The sequence below is a fragment of the Salvelinus alpinus genome, chromosome 16 (assembly GCF_045679555.1).
Source record: "Salvelinus alpinus chromosome 16, SLU_Salpinus.1, whole genome shotgun sequence".
Classification (NCBI taxonomy): Eukaryota; Metazoa; Chordata; class Actinopteri; order Salmoniformes; family Salmonidae; genus Salvelinus; species Salvelinus alpinus.
In genome coordinates, this window is record NC_092101.1 from 56,170,529 (window position 1) to 56,187,344 (window position 16,816).

At 48.9% G+C, this 16,816-nt stretch overlaps 1 protein-coding gene across 12 annotated transcripts in view; it reads left to right on the forward strand.

Annotated features, from left to right (window-relative positions):
* The window catches only part of herc2 (HECT and RLD domain containing E3 ubiquitin protein ligase 2), a gene marked incomplete at its 3' end in the record, with an annotated part of 169,836 nt that overhangs the window by 96,470 nt on the left and 56,550 nt on the right, over positions 1–16,816 (forward strand). For 9 of the 12 annotated variants that reach the window (XM_071346645.1, XM_071346646.1, XM_071346652.1 and 6 more), the window contains 6 exon segments: positions 1,236–1,327; positions 6,472–6,647; positions 11,279–11,390; positions 12,691–12,808; positions 13,415–13,649; positions 16,211–16,388. In XM_071346645.1, the coding sequence (XP_071202746.1) occupies positions 1,236–1,327; positions 6,472–6,647; positions 11,279–11,390; positions 12,691–12,808; positions 13,415–13,649; positions 16,211–16,388 (911 nt within the window). 12 annotated transcript variants of the gene reach the window in all.

Sequence of the window (16,816 nt, forward strand, 5' to 3'; positions counted from 1 at the left end):
CAGGCCTGGTGGTCGTCACAGAGACACAGACCTCACAGGCCTGGTGGTCGTCACAGAGACACAGACCTCACAGGCCTGGTGGTCGTCACAGAGACACAGACCTCACAGGCCTGGTGGTCGTCACAGAGACACAGACCTCACAGGCCTGGTGGTCGTCACAGAGACACAGACCTCACAGGCCTGGTGGTCGTCACAGAGACACAGACCTCACAGGCCTGGTGGTCGTCACAGAGACACAGACCTCACAGGCCTGGTGGTCGTCACAGAGACACAGACCTCACAGGCCTGGTGGTCGTCACAGAGACACAGACCTCACAGGCCTGGTGGTCGTCACAGAGACACAGACCTCACAGGCCTGGTGGTCGTCACAGAGACACAGACCTCACATGCCTGGTGGTCGTCACAGAGACACAGACCTCACAGGCCTGGTGGTCGTCACAGAGACACAGACCTCACAGGCCTGGTGGTCGTCACAGAGACACAGACCTCACAGGCCTGGTGGTCGTCACAGAGACACAGACCTCACATGCCTGGTGGTCGTCACAGAGACACAGACCTCACAGGCCTGGTGGTCGTCACAGAGACTCAGACCTCACAGACCTTTTGGTCGTCAGAAACACAGACCTCACAGGCCTTTTGGTCATCACAGACCTCACAGGCCTGGTGGTCGTCACAGAGACACAGACCTCACAGGCCTGGTGGTCGTCACAGACCACACAATGCACAATGCCAAGCGTCGGCTGGAGTGGTGCAAAGCTCACCTCTCATTGGACTCTGGAGCAGTGGAAACGCGTTCTCTGGAGTGATGAATCATGCTTCACCATCTGGCAGTCCGACAGACAAATCAGAGTTTGGCGGATGCCATGAGAACACTACCTGCCCCAATGCATAGTGCCAACTGTAAAGTTTGGTGGAGGAGGAATAATGGTCTGGAGCTGATTCTGTGCTTCTACCTTTGTGGCAACAGTGTGAATGAATTGTGGTTGTAGTGTCTAAATAAAACATTATGTATTTTTTTTTAATGGCATGAGCAGTATTCTCATGTTAGTATTTAAATGACTTGGTTTGTAACAGAGCAGTATTATGTTAGTATTTAAATGACTTGGTTTGTATCAGAGCAGTATTATGTTAGTATTTAAATGACTTGGTTTGTATCAGAGCAGTAGTATGTTAGTATTTAAATGACGTGGTTTGTACCAGAGCAGTATATTCATGCTGGTGTTTCCCCTGTCTAGGTGGCAGTTCCCTGAACAACCTGGTAGAGCTGAAAACTATCAACATCAATCCCACAGACACCACTGTTCCTCTGCTCAACGACTGCAATGAGGTAACTTAAACATTATCTACATTATCTATATACATTATCAACCCCACAGACACCACTGTTCCTCTGCTCAACGACTGCAATGAGGTACGTTCACTCAATTTATAGGGGCAATCTGGGATAGGTACATCCATTTTTGGACTTGTATATTAAACTCAGTGGAACGTTTATTAGGTACACCCATCTAGTACCGGGTCAGACCCCCCTTTGTCTTCAGAACAGCCTGAACTCTTCGGGGCATGGAAACGTTGCTCAATTTGGTATCAAGGGACCTAACGTGTGCCAGGAAAACATTCTCTACACCGCCAGCAGCCTGTCCCGTTGACACCAGGCAGGATGGGGCCATGGACTCATGCTGCCTACACCGCCACCAGCCTGTCCCGTTGACACCAGGCAGGATGGGGCCATGGACTCATGCTGCCTACACCACCAGCAGCCTGTCCCGTTGACACCAGGCAGGATGGGGCCATGGACTCATGTTACCTACACCGCCAGCAGCCTGTCCCGTTGACACCAGGCAGGATGGGGCCATGGACTCATGCTGCCTACACCGCCACCAGCCTGTCCCGTTGACAGCAGGCAGGATGGGGCCATGGACTCATGCTGCCTACACCGCCAGCAGCCTGTCCCGTTGACACCAGGCAGGATGGGGCCATGGACTCATGCTGCCTACACCGCCAGCAGCCTGTCCCATTGACAGCAGGCAGGATGGGGCCATGGACTCATGCTGCCTACACCGCCACCAGCCTGTCCCGTTGACAGCAGGCAGGATGGGGCCATGGACTCATGCTGCCTACACCGCCAGCAGCCTGTCCCGTTGACACCAGGCAGGATGGGGCCATGGACTCATGCTGCCTACACCGCCAGCATCCTGTCCCGTTGACACCAGGCAGGATGGGGCCATGGACTCATGCTGCCTACACCGCCAGCAGCCTGTCCCGTTGACACCAGGCAGGATGGGGCCATGGACTCATGCTGCCTACACCGCCAGCAGCCTGTCCCGTTGACACCAGGCAGGATGGGGCCATGGACTCATGCTGCCTACACCGCCAGCAGCCTGTCCCGTTGACACCAGGCAGGATGGGGCCATGGTTCATGCTGCCTACACCGCCAGCAGCCTGTCCCGTTGACACCAGGCAGGATGGGGCCATGGTTCATGCTGCCTACACCGGCAGCAGCCTGTCCCGTTGACAGCAGGCAGGATGGGGCCATGGACTCATGCTGCCTACACCGCCAGCAGCCTGTCCCGTTGACACCAGGCAGGATGGGGCCATGGACTCATGCTGCCTACACCGCCACCAGCCTGTCCCGTTGACAGCAGGCAGGATGGGGCCATGGACTCATGCTGCCTACACCGCCAGCAGCCTGTCCCGTTGACACCAGGCAGGATGGGGCCATGGACTCATGCTGCCTACACTGCCAGCATCCTGTCCCGTTGACACCAGGCAGGATGGGGCCATGGACTCATGCTGCCTACACCGCCAGCAGCCTGTCCCGTTGACACCAGGCAGGATGGGGCCATGGACTCATGCTGCCTACACTGCCAGCATCCTGTCCCGTTGACACCAGGCAGGATGGGGCCATGGACTCATGCTGCCTACACCGCCAGCAGCCTGTCCCGTTGACACCAGGCAGGATGGGGCCATTGACTCATGCTGCCTACACCGCCAGCAGCCTGTCCCGTTGACAGTAGGCAGGATGGGGCCATGGACTCATGCTGCCTACACCGCCAGCAGCCTGTCCCGTTGACACCAGGCAGGATGGGGCCATGGTTTATGCTGCCTACACCGCCAGCAGCCTGTCCCGTTGACAGCAGGCAGGATGGGGCCATGGACTCATGCTGCCTACACCGCCAGCAGCCTGTCCCGTTGGGGGCAGGATGGGGCCATGTACTTACGCTTACGCCAAATCCTGACTCTGCATGACGCAACAGGATCTGGGATTTGTTGGACGAGGCACTGTTTTCCACTCCTCAGTTGTCCAGTGTTGGTGATCGCATGCCCACTGGAGCCACTTCTTCTTGTTTTTAGCTGATAGGAGTGGAACCAGGTGCTGCCATAGCCCATCTATGACAAGGATTGACGAGTTGTGCGTTCCAAGATGTCGTTCTACACACCACTGTTGTACTGCGCCGTTATTTGCCTGTTTGTGACCCGCCTGTTAGCTTTCACGATCTTGCCGTTCTCCTCGGACTTCTCTCATCAACGAGCTGTTTTCACCCACAGGACTGACGCTGACTGGATGTTTTTTGTTTATCGCATCGTTCTCTGTAAACCCTAGACACTGTTGTGTGTGAAAACCCCAGGAGGCCGTTTCTGAGATACTGGAACCGGCACACCACTAAGATCCAGCCTGACGCCATTTTGTTTCTCACCACACCACTAAGATCCAGCCTGAAGCCATGTTGTTTCTCACCACTAAGATCCAGCCTGACGCCATGTTGTTTCTCACCACTAAGATCCAGCCTGAAGCCATGTTGTTTCTCACCACTAAGATCCAGCCTGACGCCATGTTGTTTCTCACCACTAAGATCCAGCCTGACGCCATGTTGTTTCTCACCACTAAGATCCAGCCTGACGCCATGTTGTTTCTCACCACACCACTAAGATCCAGCCTGACGCCATGTTGTTTCTCACCACACCACTAAGATCCAGCCTGACGCCATGTTGTTTCTCACCACTAAGATCCAGCCTGACGCCATGTTGTTTCTCACCACTAAGATCCAGCCTGAAGCCATGTTGTTTCTCACCACACCACTAAGATCCAGCCTGACGCCATGTTGTTTCTCACCACTAAGATCCAGCCTGACGCCATGTTGTTTCTCACCACTAAGATCCAGCCTGAAGCCATGTTGTTTCTCACCACTAAGATCCAGCCTGAAGCCATGTTGTTTCTCACCACTAAGATCCAGCCTGAAGCCATGTTGTTTCTCACCACTAAGATCCAGCCTGAAGCCATGTTGTTTCTCACCACTAAGATCCAGCCTGACGCCATGTTGTTTCTCACCACTAAGATCCAGCCTGACGCCATGTTGTTTCTCACCACACCACTAAGATCCAGCCTGACGCCATGTTGTTTCTCACCACTAAGATCCAGCCTGACGCCATGTTGTTTCTCACCACTAAGATCCAGCCTGACGCCATGTTGTTTCTCACCACACCAGTAAGATCCAGCCTGAAGCCATGTTGTTTCTCACCACACCACTAAGATCCAGCCTGACGCCATGTTGTTTCTCACCACTAAGATCCAGCCTGACGCCATGTTGTTTCTCACCACTAAGATCCAGCCTGACGCCATGTTGTTTCTCACCACTAAGATCCAGCCTGACGCCATGTTGTTTCTCACCACTAAGATCCAGCCTGACGCCATGTTGTTTCTCACCACTAAGATCCAGCCTGAAGCCATGTTGTTTCTCACCACTAAGATCCAGCCTGAAGCCATGTTGTTTCTCACCACTAAGATCCAGCCTGACGCCATGTTGTTTCTCACCACTAAGATCCAGCCTGACGCCATGTTGTTTCTCACCACTAAGATCCAGCCTGACGCCATGTTGTTTCTCACCACTAAGATCCAGCCTGAAGCCATGTTGTTTCTCACCACACCACTAAGATCCAGCCTGACGCCATGTTGTTTCTCACCACTAAGATCCAGCCTGACGCCATGTTGTTTCTCACCACTAAGATCCAGCCTGACGCCATGTTGTTTCTCACCACTAAGATCCAGCCTGACGCCATGTTGTTTCTCACCACTAAGATCCAGCCTGACGCCATGTTGTTTCTCACCACTAAGATCCAGCCTGACGCCATGTTGTTTCTCACCACTAAGATCCAGCCTGACGCCATGTTGTTTCTCACCACTAAGATCCAGCCTGAAGCCATGTTGTTTCTCACCACTAAGATCCAGCCTGACGCCATGTTGTTTCTCACCACACCACTAAGATCCAGCCTGACGCCATGTTGTTTCTCACCACACCACTAAGATCCAGCCTGACGCCATGTTGTTTCTCACCACTAAGATCCAGCCTGACGCCATGTTGTTTCTCACCACTAAGATCCAGCCTGACGCCATGTTGTTTCTCACCACTAAGATCCAGCCTGACGCCATGTTGTTTCTCACCACTAAGATCCAGCCTGAAGCCATGTTGTTTCTCACCACACCACTAAGATCCAGCCTGAAGCCATGTTGTTTCTCACCACTAAGATCCAGCCTGAAGCCATGTTGTTTCTCACCACTAAGATCCAGCCTGACGCCATGTTGTTTCTCACCACTAAGATCCAGCCTGACGCCATGTTGTTTCTCACCACTAAGATCCAGCCTGAAGCCATGTTGTTTCTCACCACACCACTAAGATCCAGCCTGACGCCATGTTGTTTCTCACCACTAAGATCCAGCCTGACGCCATGTTGTTTCTCACCACTAAGATCCAGCCTGACGCCATGTTGTTTCTCACCACTAAGATCCAGCCTGACGCCATGTTGTTTCTCACCACTAAGATCCAGCCTGACGCCATGTTGTTTCTCACCACTAAGATCCAGCCGGACGCCATGTTGTTTCTCACCACTAAGATCCAGCCTGACGCCATGTTGTTTCTCACCACTAAGATCCAGCCTGAAGCCATGTTGTTTCTCACCACTAAGATCCAGCCTGACGCCATGTTGTTTCTCACCACACCACTAAGATCCAGCCTGACGCCATGTTGTTTCTCACCACTAAGATCCAGCCTGACGCCATGTTGTTTCTCACCACACACCTGGCACCGATGATCAAGCCACGCTCAAAGTCTCTTAGGTCACTGGTTTTGTCCATTCTAACGTTCAATAGAGCAGTAACTGAATGTCTTGATGCCTGTCTGCCTGCTTTATCTAGCAAGACACGTGACTCTCTGTCTGTAGGAGCGATCGGACTGATGTACCTAATATACGGGCCATTGATTCTTGAAGAATATAACTTATAAATTAGCTCTACTGCTGTACCCCATCAGAACCCCACATGTAGGCTTGTTTTAGTTCACTGTTTGTAAACAATATAATTTTAAATTGAACACGCCAGCTTCAAAAGAGAGAATATGTTGTAATTCCTCAGTACCACGTAACCGGTGTTATCTGTGTGTCCACCAGTACTCACCAGTGTGTTGTGTTCTCTTACAGTACCACAGGTACATAGAGATAGCCATCAAGCAGTGCCGAAGCTCTGGTATCGACTGTAAGATCCACGGCCTGGGTATCGTGGGACGGATCAGAGCAGAGGATGAAGACCTGGCCACCGTGCCGTTCCTGGCTTCAGACAACGAGGAAGAGGAGGATGAGAAGACGCCTACTGGGAGGTGAGGAATGATTCTGTGTTTAAAGTAGTGCCACAATCCTAAATCAACCCCTAGACCATACGCCCTAGACCATACGCCCTAGACCATACGCCCTAGACCATACGCCCTAGACCATACGCCCTAGACCATACGCCCTAGACCATACGCCCTATGTACTTGTGAAGATCTGAAGGGATTTGATTGGTGTTCTCCTGTTTCTTACTATATTTGAAGTAGGATCGTCTGGGTTCTAGCAGCCTAGGATCGTCTGGGTTCTAGCAGCCTAGGATCGTTTGGGTTCTAGCAGCCTAGGGTCGTCTGGGTTCTAGCAGCCTAGGGTCGTCTGGGTTCTAGCAGCCTAGGATCGTCTGGGTTCTAGCAGCCTAGGATCGTCTGGGTTCTAGCAGCCTAGGATCGTTTAGGTTCTAGCAGCCTAGGATAGTTTGGGTTCTAGCAGCCTAGGATCGTTTGGGTTCTAGCAGCCTAGGATCGTTTGGGTTCTAGCAGCCTAGGATCGTTTGGGTTCTAGCAGCCTAGGATCGTTTGGGTTCTAGCAGCCTAGGATCGTTTGGGTTCTAGCAGCCTAGGATCGTTTGGGTTCTAGCAGCCTAGGATCGTCTGGGTTCTAGCAGCCTAGGATCGTTTGGGTTCTAGCAGCCTAGGATCGTCTGGGTTCTAGCAGCCTAGGGTCGTCTGGGTTCTAGCAGCCTAGGGTCGTCTTGGTTCTAGCAGCCTAGGTGCCACTCCATAGAACTGGTTAGAAGGGCCTCCTGCGGTGCCACTCCATAGAACTGTTTAGAAGGGCCTCCTGCGGTGCCACTCCGTAGAACTGCTTAGAGGGGCCTCCTGTGGTGCCACTCCGTAGAACTGCTTAGAGGGGCCTCCTGCGGTGCCTCTCCGTAGAACTGCTTAGAGGGGCCTCCTGCGGTGCCTCTCCGTAGAACTGCTTAGAGGGGCCTCCTGTGGTGCCACTCCATAGAACTGCTTAGAGGGGCCTCCTGTGGTGCCACTCCATAGAACTGCTTAGAGGGGCCTCCTGTGGTGCCACTCCATAGAACTGCTTAGAGGGGCCTCCTGTGGTGCCACTCCATAGAACTGCTTAGAGGGGCCTCCTGTGGTGCCACTCCATAGAACTGCTTAGAGGGGCCTCCTGTGGTGCCACTCTGAATGATGGAATAAAGTTCTTTAGGTCTCTCCAGTATCTTAGAAAACGTCTCAAAAATGGCTGTTTATCCTCTTGGTCTTTCATTCACAATATTCATAAAAACCGAACATTTCTCATTGAAGTCAAATGTAAAAAAACATTTTAAATAAAAGAAGTGAAATTTAAAAAATTATTCGAAACATGTGCCACAACTATTGGCACCCCTAGAAATTCTTTTGAGTAAAATCCAACTGAGGTATATTCCCAAGTTCACCTGAGCGATTAGGAACACTTAAGTGGTAAGCCATGACTTCCTGTTTCACTGGGGAATAAATATGAGGTGACACACAGGCCATGTTCCCATAGTCATCCATCACTATGGGAAAGACCTGAGAATACAGTAATGATGTGTAACAAAGGTTGTTGAGCTGCACAAATAAGGAAATGGCTTAAAGGTTGAAAATGCCCATTTCCACTATCAGGGCAATAATGAAGAAGTTTAAAACAACTGGTGATGTTAACAATCTGCCTGAAAGAGGACGTGTGTCTATATTGACCCCACGCACAGTGAGGAGGATGGTTAGAGTGGACAAAAACATCTACAAGGATCACAGCTGGAGAATTGCAGACTTTAGTTGGGTCTTGGGGTTCGAAAGTCTCAAACTACGATCAGACACCACCTACATAACCTCAAGTTGTTTGGGAGGGTTGCCATAAAAAAGCCTTTGCTGTCATAAAACAACAAACTCAAGCGCCTACAGTTTGCCAAATGTTACTGAAACTTTCGATGGGACCGGGTTCTATGGTCAGATGAGACCATCATAGAGTTTCAATGGGACCGGGTTCTATGGTCAGATGAGACCAACATAGAGTTTCAATGGGACCGGGTTCTATAGTCAGATGAGACCAACATAGAGTTTCAATGGGACCGGGTTCTATGGTCAGATGAGACCAACATAGAGTTTCAATGGGACCGGGTTCTATGGTCAGATGAGACCAACATAGAGCTTCAATGGGACCGGGTTCTACGGTCAGATGAGACCAACAGAGTTTCAATGGGACCGGGTTCTACGGTCAGATGAGACCAACATAGAGTTTCGATGGGACCGGGTTCTACGGTCAGATGAGACCAACATAGAGTTTCAATGGGACCAGGTTCTATAGTCAGATGAGACCAACATAGAGTTTCAATGGGACCGGGTTCTACGGTCAGATGAGACCAACATAGAGTTTCAATGGGACCAGGTTCTACGGTCAGATGAGACCAACATAGAGTTTCAATGGGACCGGGTTCTACGGTCAGATGAGACCAACATAGAGTTTCAATGGGACCAGGTTCTACGGTCAGATGAGACCAACATAGAGTTTCAATGGGACCGGGTTCTACGGTCAGATGAGACCAACATAGAGCTTTTTGGAAACGAACACCAGAGGTGGGTTTGGTGTGGACAGAGAGATATCCATGCAGAAAAGTACCTCATCCCCACTGTGAAGTATGGTGGTGGATCTTTGATGTTGTGGGGCTGTTTTTCTTCCTAAGGTCCTGGACAACTTGTTAGGATACATGGTATCGTGGCCTCCATCAAGTACCAGCAGATATTAAATCAAAACCTGACTGCCTCTGCTAGGAAGCTTAAACTGGGCCGTGGTTGGATCTTCCAGCAGGACAATGATCCAAAGCACACCTCAAAATCAACACAAAAATGGTTCACTGACCACAGAATCAAGGTTTTGCCATGGCCACCCCAGTCCCCTGACCTAAACCCCATGGATGAGCTGAAGAGGAGACTTCACGCTTGGACTCTGAAGAGGAGAGTCCAAGCGTGGACCTCGGAATTTGAAGGATCTGGAGAGATTCTTTATGGAGGAACGGTCTCAGGTCCCTTGTCATGTGTTCTCCAACCTCATTACGCGCTATAGGAGAAGACTCAGAGCTGTTATCTTGGCAAAGGGAGGTTTGCCAAAGTATTGAATGAAAGGGATTTTTGTTGTTGTTGTGGCACACATATATTTTAGAAAAATTGTTATCTTATTAAAAGAAATATAAATGTTTTATTATTTTATTTTACTTTAGTTAAAGGTTAGATTTTTGTGAATATTTTGAATGAAAGACCAAGAGGATAAACAACAAAGATACATTTTTTTGACAGCCCGTTTTGCTCATATTTACCCAGGGTGCCAATATTAGTGCAGGGCGCTGTAGATGAAGAATGTATTCTCTGAAGCTCTGTTTTGTCTGAAAGTTGTTCACCTCAATCCTCTTCCCATTGGTTCTTAAATAAGCCTTCATTGATTCCCACACTGAGACATTCCAGGGGTTTGATTACACTTGAGAAACAGCTCAATTTCAGATGATATAAAAGCAACAAGGGTTTCTTCTGATAGCAGTAGTGAGTTAAGATAACAAGGGTATCTTCTGATAGCAGTAGTGAGTTAAGATAACAAGGGTATCTTCTGATAGCAGTGGTGAGTTAAGATACCAGGGGTTTCTTCTGATAGCAGTAGTGAGTTAAACCACCAGGGGTTCTTCTGATAGCAGTAGTGAGTTAAGATACCAGGGGTTTCTTCTGATAGCAGTCGTGAGTTAAACCACCAAGGGGTTCTTCTGATAGCAGTAGTGAGTTAAGATACCAGGGGTTTCTTCTGATAGCAGTAGTGAGTTAGGACACCAAGGGTTTCTTCTGATAGCAGTAGTGAGTTAAACCACCAGGGTTTCTTCTGATAGCAGTAGTGAGTTAAGATACCAGGGGTTTCTTCTGATAGCAGTAGTGAGTTAAACCACCAAGGGTGTCTTCTGATAGCAGTAGTGAGTTAAACCACCAGGGTTTCTTCTGATAGCAGTAGTGAGTTAAGACACCAAGGGTTTCTTCTGATAGCAGTAGTGAGTTAAACCACCAAGGGTGTCTTCTGATAGCAGTAGTGAGTTAAACCACCAGGGTTTCTTCTGATAGCAGTAGTGAGTTAGGACACCAAGGGTTTCTTCTGATAGCAGTAGTGAGTTAAGATACCAGGGGTTTCTTCTGATAGCAGTAGTGAGTTAAACCACCAAGGGTTTCTTCTGATAGCAGTAGTGAGTTAAGACACCAAGGGTTTCTTCTGATAGCAGTAGTGAGTTAAACCACCAAGGGTTTCTTCTGATAGCAGTAGTGAGTTAAGACACCAACGGTTTCTTCTGATAGCAGTAGTGAGTTAGGACACCAAGGGTTTCTTCTGATAGCAGTAGTGAGTTAAACCACCAAGGGGGATAATTAGGCTGTGTATTTGGTATAAGTAGTTTCATAGTAAGAGGGGAATGACCTTGACCTTTTCCCTGTTTATTACTAAAACCCTTAACTAGACCAATACAGTTGACTGGTATTTCATCTCTATTCGATTCATTCTCTGATGATTCCTTCAGAGCATAGTTGGCCTCTGAGTCAGTAGAGATCATGTTGTCCATGTTTAGACCTTTATATCCCTGCTGGCTTCTTACAACAGACGTGTGATTCCTCTCTTTCTGTTCTGCTAGTCTGGCCCGTAAGAAGTCGTCAGGTCTGGAGTCGACCGCCACCATCCGGACCAAAGTGTTTGTCTGGGGACTCAATGACAAAGACCAGCTGGGCGGACTGAAGGGGTCCAAGGTACTGCCTGGTCTGCTTTGATTTGCCTAAAGTTCACCTTTCAACTTGTTTTGCCATATAATAGCAAGTTGCATGCCCTGCCAAAACCTGAGGGATCTCTCTTTTCCATCCATTTCCTGTGTTTGAGGGGGTGCAAAAATTCCACTTGTTGCTTACAGTAAAACTCGCTGGATTGATTGCTTTCGTTTTAATCTCGCGACTCTTTCATATTCTTGCTTGTCATTTTGTCCTGTTAATGTTAACGTCCAATGTTTGTAATAACCTGTCAAACACACTCCGGGTAATGGCTGAAATGGGCTCAGTGGAAAACATTGGCTATATGAGGACACTAAAGCTTCGCTAAAGAGAAGAGGAAAAATAACTTTTATTTTGATGGAATTGAAAAAGCTGAAATGAAAACGACTTCTGAAAAGAATCACTCAGATTCTAGTGATATAATGTCTGATCTGGCGAACAATGTGACGTGTGATCTAGAGCCAAGCTATTGATTTTAATATGAAGGTACCCTGCTATTGACACACTTGTTGAATTACGCAACAGTAATTAATGAGGCCGTGTAGACCGCACAGGTGACTGCAGGTAGGCCTAGAGTCTAGGCCCTAGACAAAGAACGTTTTTGGTAGTTGCAGTCCTGTCTCACCCATTTATGTGAATGTTTTATATAATGAACAAAAATATAAATGCAACCATTTCAAAGATTTACAGTTAAATTAGAAGGAAATCTGGCAATTTACATAAATTCTTTAGGTCCTAATTTACGGATTTCACTTGACTGTGCAGGGGCGTAGTCATGGGTGGGCCTGGGGGGGCACAGGCCCACCCACTGGGGAGCCAGGCCCAGCCAATAAAAGGGCTTTATTAAAGACAGAAATACTCCAACACTTCACATGTTGCGTTTATATTTTTGTTCAAGTTTATATGCAAATAAAACCAGTGTATTTGTGCAAATGAGGCACATATAATTTTCTTTATTTTAACACAAAATATATAAACAAATACCTGGATAGCATTAGAAAATGTATATATGAGTGCATTCTAAGAAATTAAAAAGTGAAATTTTACAATAAATTGAATAACAGAATTCCCACCAAAATCCCAGAATTATTTGTCCGTGCCAGTAAAAATTATGTGCTGTTATTCAGTCAATGTCGGATGGATTTAAAAAAATCTTAAAGTTTGGAGTATCATACATTAGCATACATTGTCCCAACTGTGTTGCATTTCTTCGAATAGTTTTTACAGATAATGTACAAAACAAATGAAATACATGAGGAATGTTAACAGCTGTCTAATTGTTTAGTCTGATCCTCTGCATGTCGGTGCTCTTCCCACTCAGATCAAGGTCCCGTCCTTCTCTGAAACCCTCTCGGCCCTCAACGTGGTGCAGGTGGCCGGCGGCTCCAAGAGTCTGTTCGCAGGTCAGTAAAGATGCAGACAAGAACAGTTGTAAGACATGAGAGGGCAGTGCCTGCTGTATGAGAGGGCAGTGCCTGCTGTATGAGAGGGCAGTGCCAGCTGTATGAGAGGGCAGTGCCTGCTGTATGAGAGGGCAGTGCCAGCTGTATGGGAGGGCAATGCCTGCTGTATGGGAGGGCAATGCCTGCTGTATGAGAGGGCAATGCCTGCTGTATGAGAGGGCAATGCCTGCTGTATGAGAGGGCAGTGCCTGCTGTATGAGAGGGCAGTGCCAGCTGTATGAGAGGGCAATGCCAGCTGTATGAGAGGGCAATGCCAGCTGTATGAGAGGGCAATGCCTGCTGTATGAGAGGGCAGTGCCAGCTGTATGAGAGGGCAGTGCCAGCTGTATGAGAGGGCAGTGCCAGCTGTATGAGAGGGCAATGCCAGCTGTATGAGAGGGCAGTGCCAGCTGTATGAGAGGGCAGTGCCAGCTGTATGAGAGGGCAGTGCCTGCTGTATGAGAGGGCAATGCCAGCTGTATGAGAGGGCAGTGCCAGCTGTATGAGAGCGGAAGGGGTGTGTGTGTGTGTGTGTGTGTGTGTGTAACGGACTTCCCTGTGTTCCAGTGACGGCCGAGGGGAAGGTGTATTCGTGTGGGGAGGCCACTAACGGGCGTCTGGGCCTGGGTCTGTCCAGCGGTACCATCCCTATCCCCCGCCAGATCACTGCTCTCAGTAACTACGTAGTGAAGAAGGTTGCGGTGCATTCTGGGGGACGCCACGCCATGGCCCTCACCGTAGATGGGAAGGTGTTCTCCTGGGGAGAGGGAGACGACGGGAAACTGGGACACTTCAGCAGGATGTAAGTTATATACCCTGCATCTCAAATTACACCATATTCCCTGCATAGTGCACTACTTTTGACAAGGGCCCATAGAGGTAGTGCACTACTTTAGACCAGGGCCCATAGGGGTAGTGCACTACTTTAGACCAGGGCCCATAGGGGTAGTGCACTACTTTTGACAAGGGCCCATAGGGGTAGTGCACTACTTTAGACCAGGGCCCATAGGGGCAGTGCACTACTTTTGACCAGGGCCCATAGGGGCAGTGCACTACTTTTGACAAGGGCCCATAGGGGTAGTGCACTACTTTTGACAAGGGCCCATAGGGGTAGTGCACTACTTTAGACCAGGGCCCATAGGGGCAGTGCACTACTTTAGACCAGGGCCCATAGGGGCAGTGCACTACTTTTGACCAGGGCCCATAGGGGTAGTGCACTACTTTTGACAAGGGCCCATAGGGGTAGTGCACTACTTTTGACCAGGGCCCATAGGGGTAGTGCACTACTTTTGACCAGGGCCCATAGGGGTAGTGCACTACTTTTGACAAGGGCCCATAGGGGTAGTGCACTACTTTTGACCAGGACCCATAGGGGTAGTGCACTAGTTTTGACCAGGGCCCTACGCTGTAAGACTCATTCTACTGTGTACCCTACGCTGTAAGACTCGTTCTACTGTGTACACTACGCTGTAAGACTCATTCTACTGTGTACCCTACGCTGTAAGACTCGTTCTACTGTGTACACTACGCTGTAAGACTCGTTCTACTGTGTACACTACGCTGTAAGACTCATTCTACTGTGTACACTACGCTGTAAGACTCGTTCTACTGTGTACCCTACGCTGTAAGACTCGTTCTACTGTGTACACTACACTGTAAGACTCATTCTACTGTGTACACTACGCTGTAAGACTCATTCTACTGTGTACCCTACGCTGTAAGACTCATTCTACTGTGTACACTACGCTGTAAGACTCGTTCTACTGTGTACACTACGCTGTAAGACTCGTTCTACTGTGTACACTACGCTGTAAGACTCGTTCTACTGTGTACACTACGCTGTAAGACTCATTATACTGTGTACACTACGCTGTAAGACTCGTTCTACTGTGTACCCTACGCTGTAAGACTCGTTCTACTGTGTACACTACGCTGTAAGACTCGTTCTACTGTGTACACTACGCTGTAAGACTCATTCTACTGTGTACACTACGCTGTAAGACTCATTCTACTGTGTACCCTACGCTGTAAGACTCATTCTACTGTGTACACTACGCTGCAAGACTCGTTCTACTGTGTACACTACGCTGTAAGACTCGTTCTACTGTGTACCCTACGCTGTAAGACTCATTCTACTGTGTACACTACGCTGTGAGACTCATTCTACTGTGTACACTACACTGGGAGACTCATTCTACTGTGTACACTACGCTGTAAGACTCGTTCTACTGTGTACACTACGCTGTAAGACTCGTTCTACTGTGTACACTACGCTGTAAGACTCGTTCTACTGTGTACCCTACGCTGTAAGACTCGTTCTACTGTGTACCCTACGCTGTAAGACTCGTTCTACTTTGTACCCTACGCTGTAAGACTCGTTCTACTGTGTACACTACGCTGTAAGACTCGTTCTACTGTGTACCCTACGCTGTAAGACTCGTTCTACTGTGTACACTACGCTGTAAGACTCGTTCTACTGTGTACACTACGCTGTAAGACTCGTTCTACTGTGTACCCTACGCTGTAAGACTCGTTCTACTGTGTACACTACGCTGTAAGACTCGTTCTACTGTGTACACTACGCTGTAAGACTCGTTCTACTGTGTACCCTACGCTGTAAGACTCGTTCTACTGTGTACCCTACGCTGTAAGACTCGTTCTACTGTGTACACTACGCTGTAAGACTCGTTCTACTGTGTACACTACGCTGTAAGACTCGTTCTACTGTGTACACTACGCTGTAAGACTCGTTCTACTGTGTACACTACGCTGTAAGACTCATTCTACTGTGTACACTACACTGGGAGACTCATTCTACTGTGTACACTACGCTGTAAGACTCATTATACTGTGTACACTACGCTGTAAGACTCGTTCTACTGTGTACCCTACGCTGTAAGACTCATTCTACTGTGTACACTACGCTGTAAGACTCGTTCTACTGTGTACACTACGCTGTAAGACTCGTTCTACTGTGTACCCTACGCTGTAAGACTCGTTCTACTGTGTACACTACGCTGTAAGACTCGTTCTACTGTGTACACTACGCTGTAAGACTCGTTCTACTGTGTACCCTACGCTGTAAGACTCGTTCTACTGTGTACACTACGCTGTAAGACTCGTTCTACTGTGTACACTACGCTGTAAGACTCATTCTACTGTGTACACTACGCTGTAAGACTCATTCTACTGTGTACACTACGCTGTAAGACTCATTCTACTGTGTACACTACGCTGGGAGCTGTGCACATGACAACTGAATGTTGATTTTATGAACTTATGTATTTGAGGCACTAATGTCCTTTATTCAGAAGATGTAGAGTATATAGAAAAACATCAACACGCATCTCTTCCTCGCTGTAGGAACTGTGACAAGCCGCGTCTCATCGAGGCCCTGAAGACCAAGAGGATCCGGGACATCGCCTGTGGCTCGTCCCACAGTGCTGCCATCACCTCCAGTGGAGAACTGCATAGCTGGGGTCTGGGGGAGTACGGACGCCTGGGACACGGAGACAACACCACACAGCTACGTCCCAAACTGGTACGTAGTAGAGACGACACCACACAGCTACGTCCTAAACTGGTACGTAGTAGAGACGACACCACGCAGCTACGTCCCAAACTGGTACGTACTAGAGACGACACCACGCAGCTACGTCCTAAACTGGTACGTAGTAGAGACGACACCACACAGCTACGTCCCAAACTGGTACGTAGTAGAGACGACACCACGCAGCTACGTCCCAAACTGGTACGTACGAGAGACGACACCACACAGCTACGTCCCAAACTGGTACGTACTAGAGACGACACCACGCAGCTACGTCCCAAACTGGTACGTACTAGAGACGACACCACGCAGCTACGACCCAAACTGGTACGTACTAGAGACGACACCACACAGCTACGTCCCAAACTGGTACGTACTAGAGACGACACCACACAGCTACGTCCCAAACTGGTACGTAC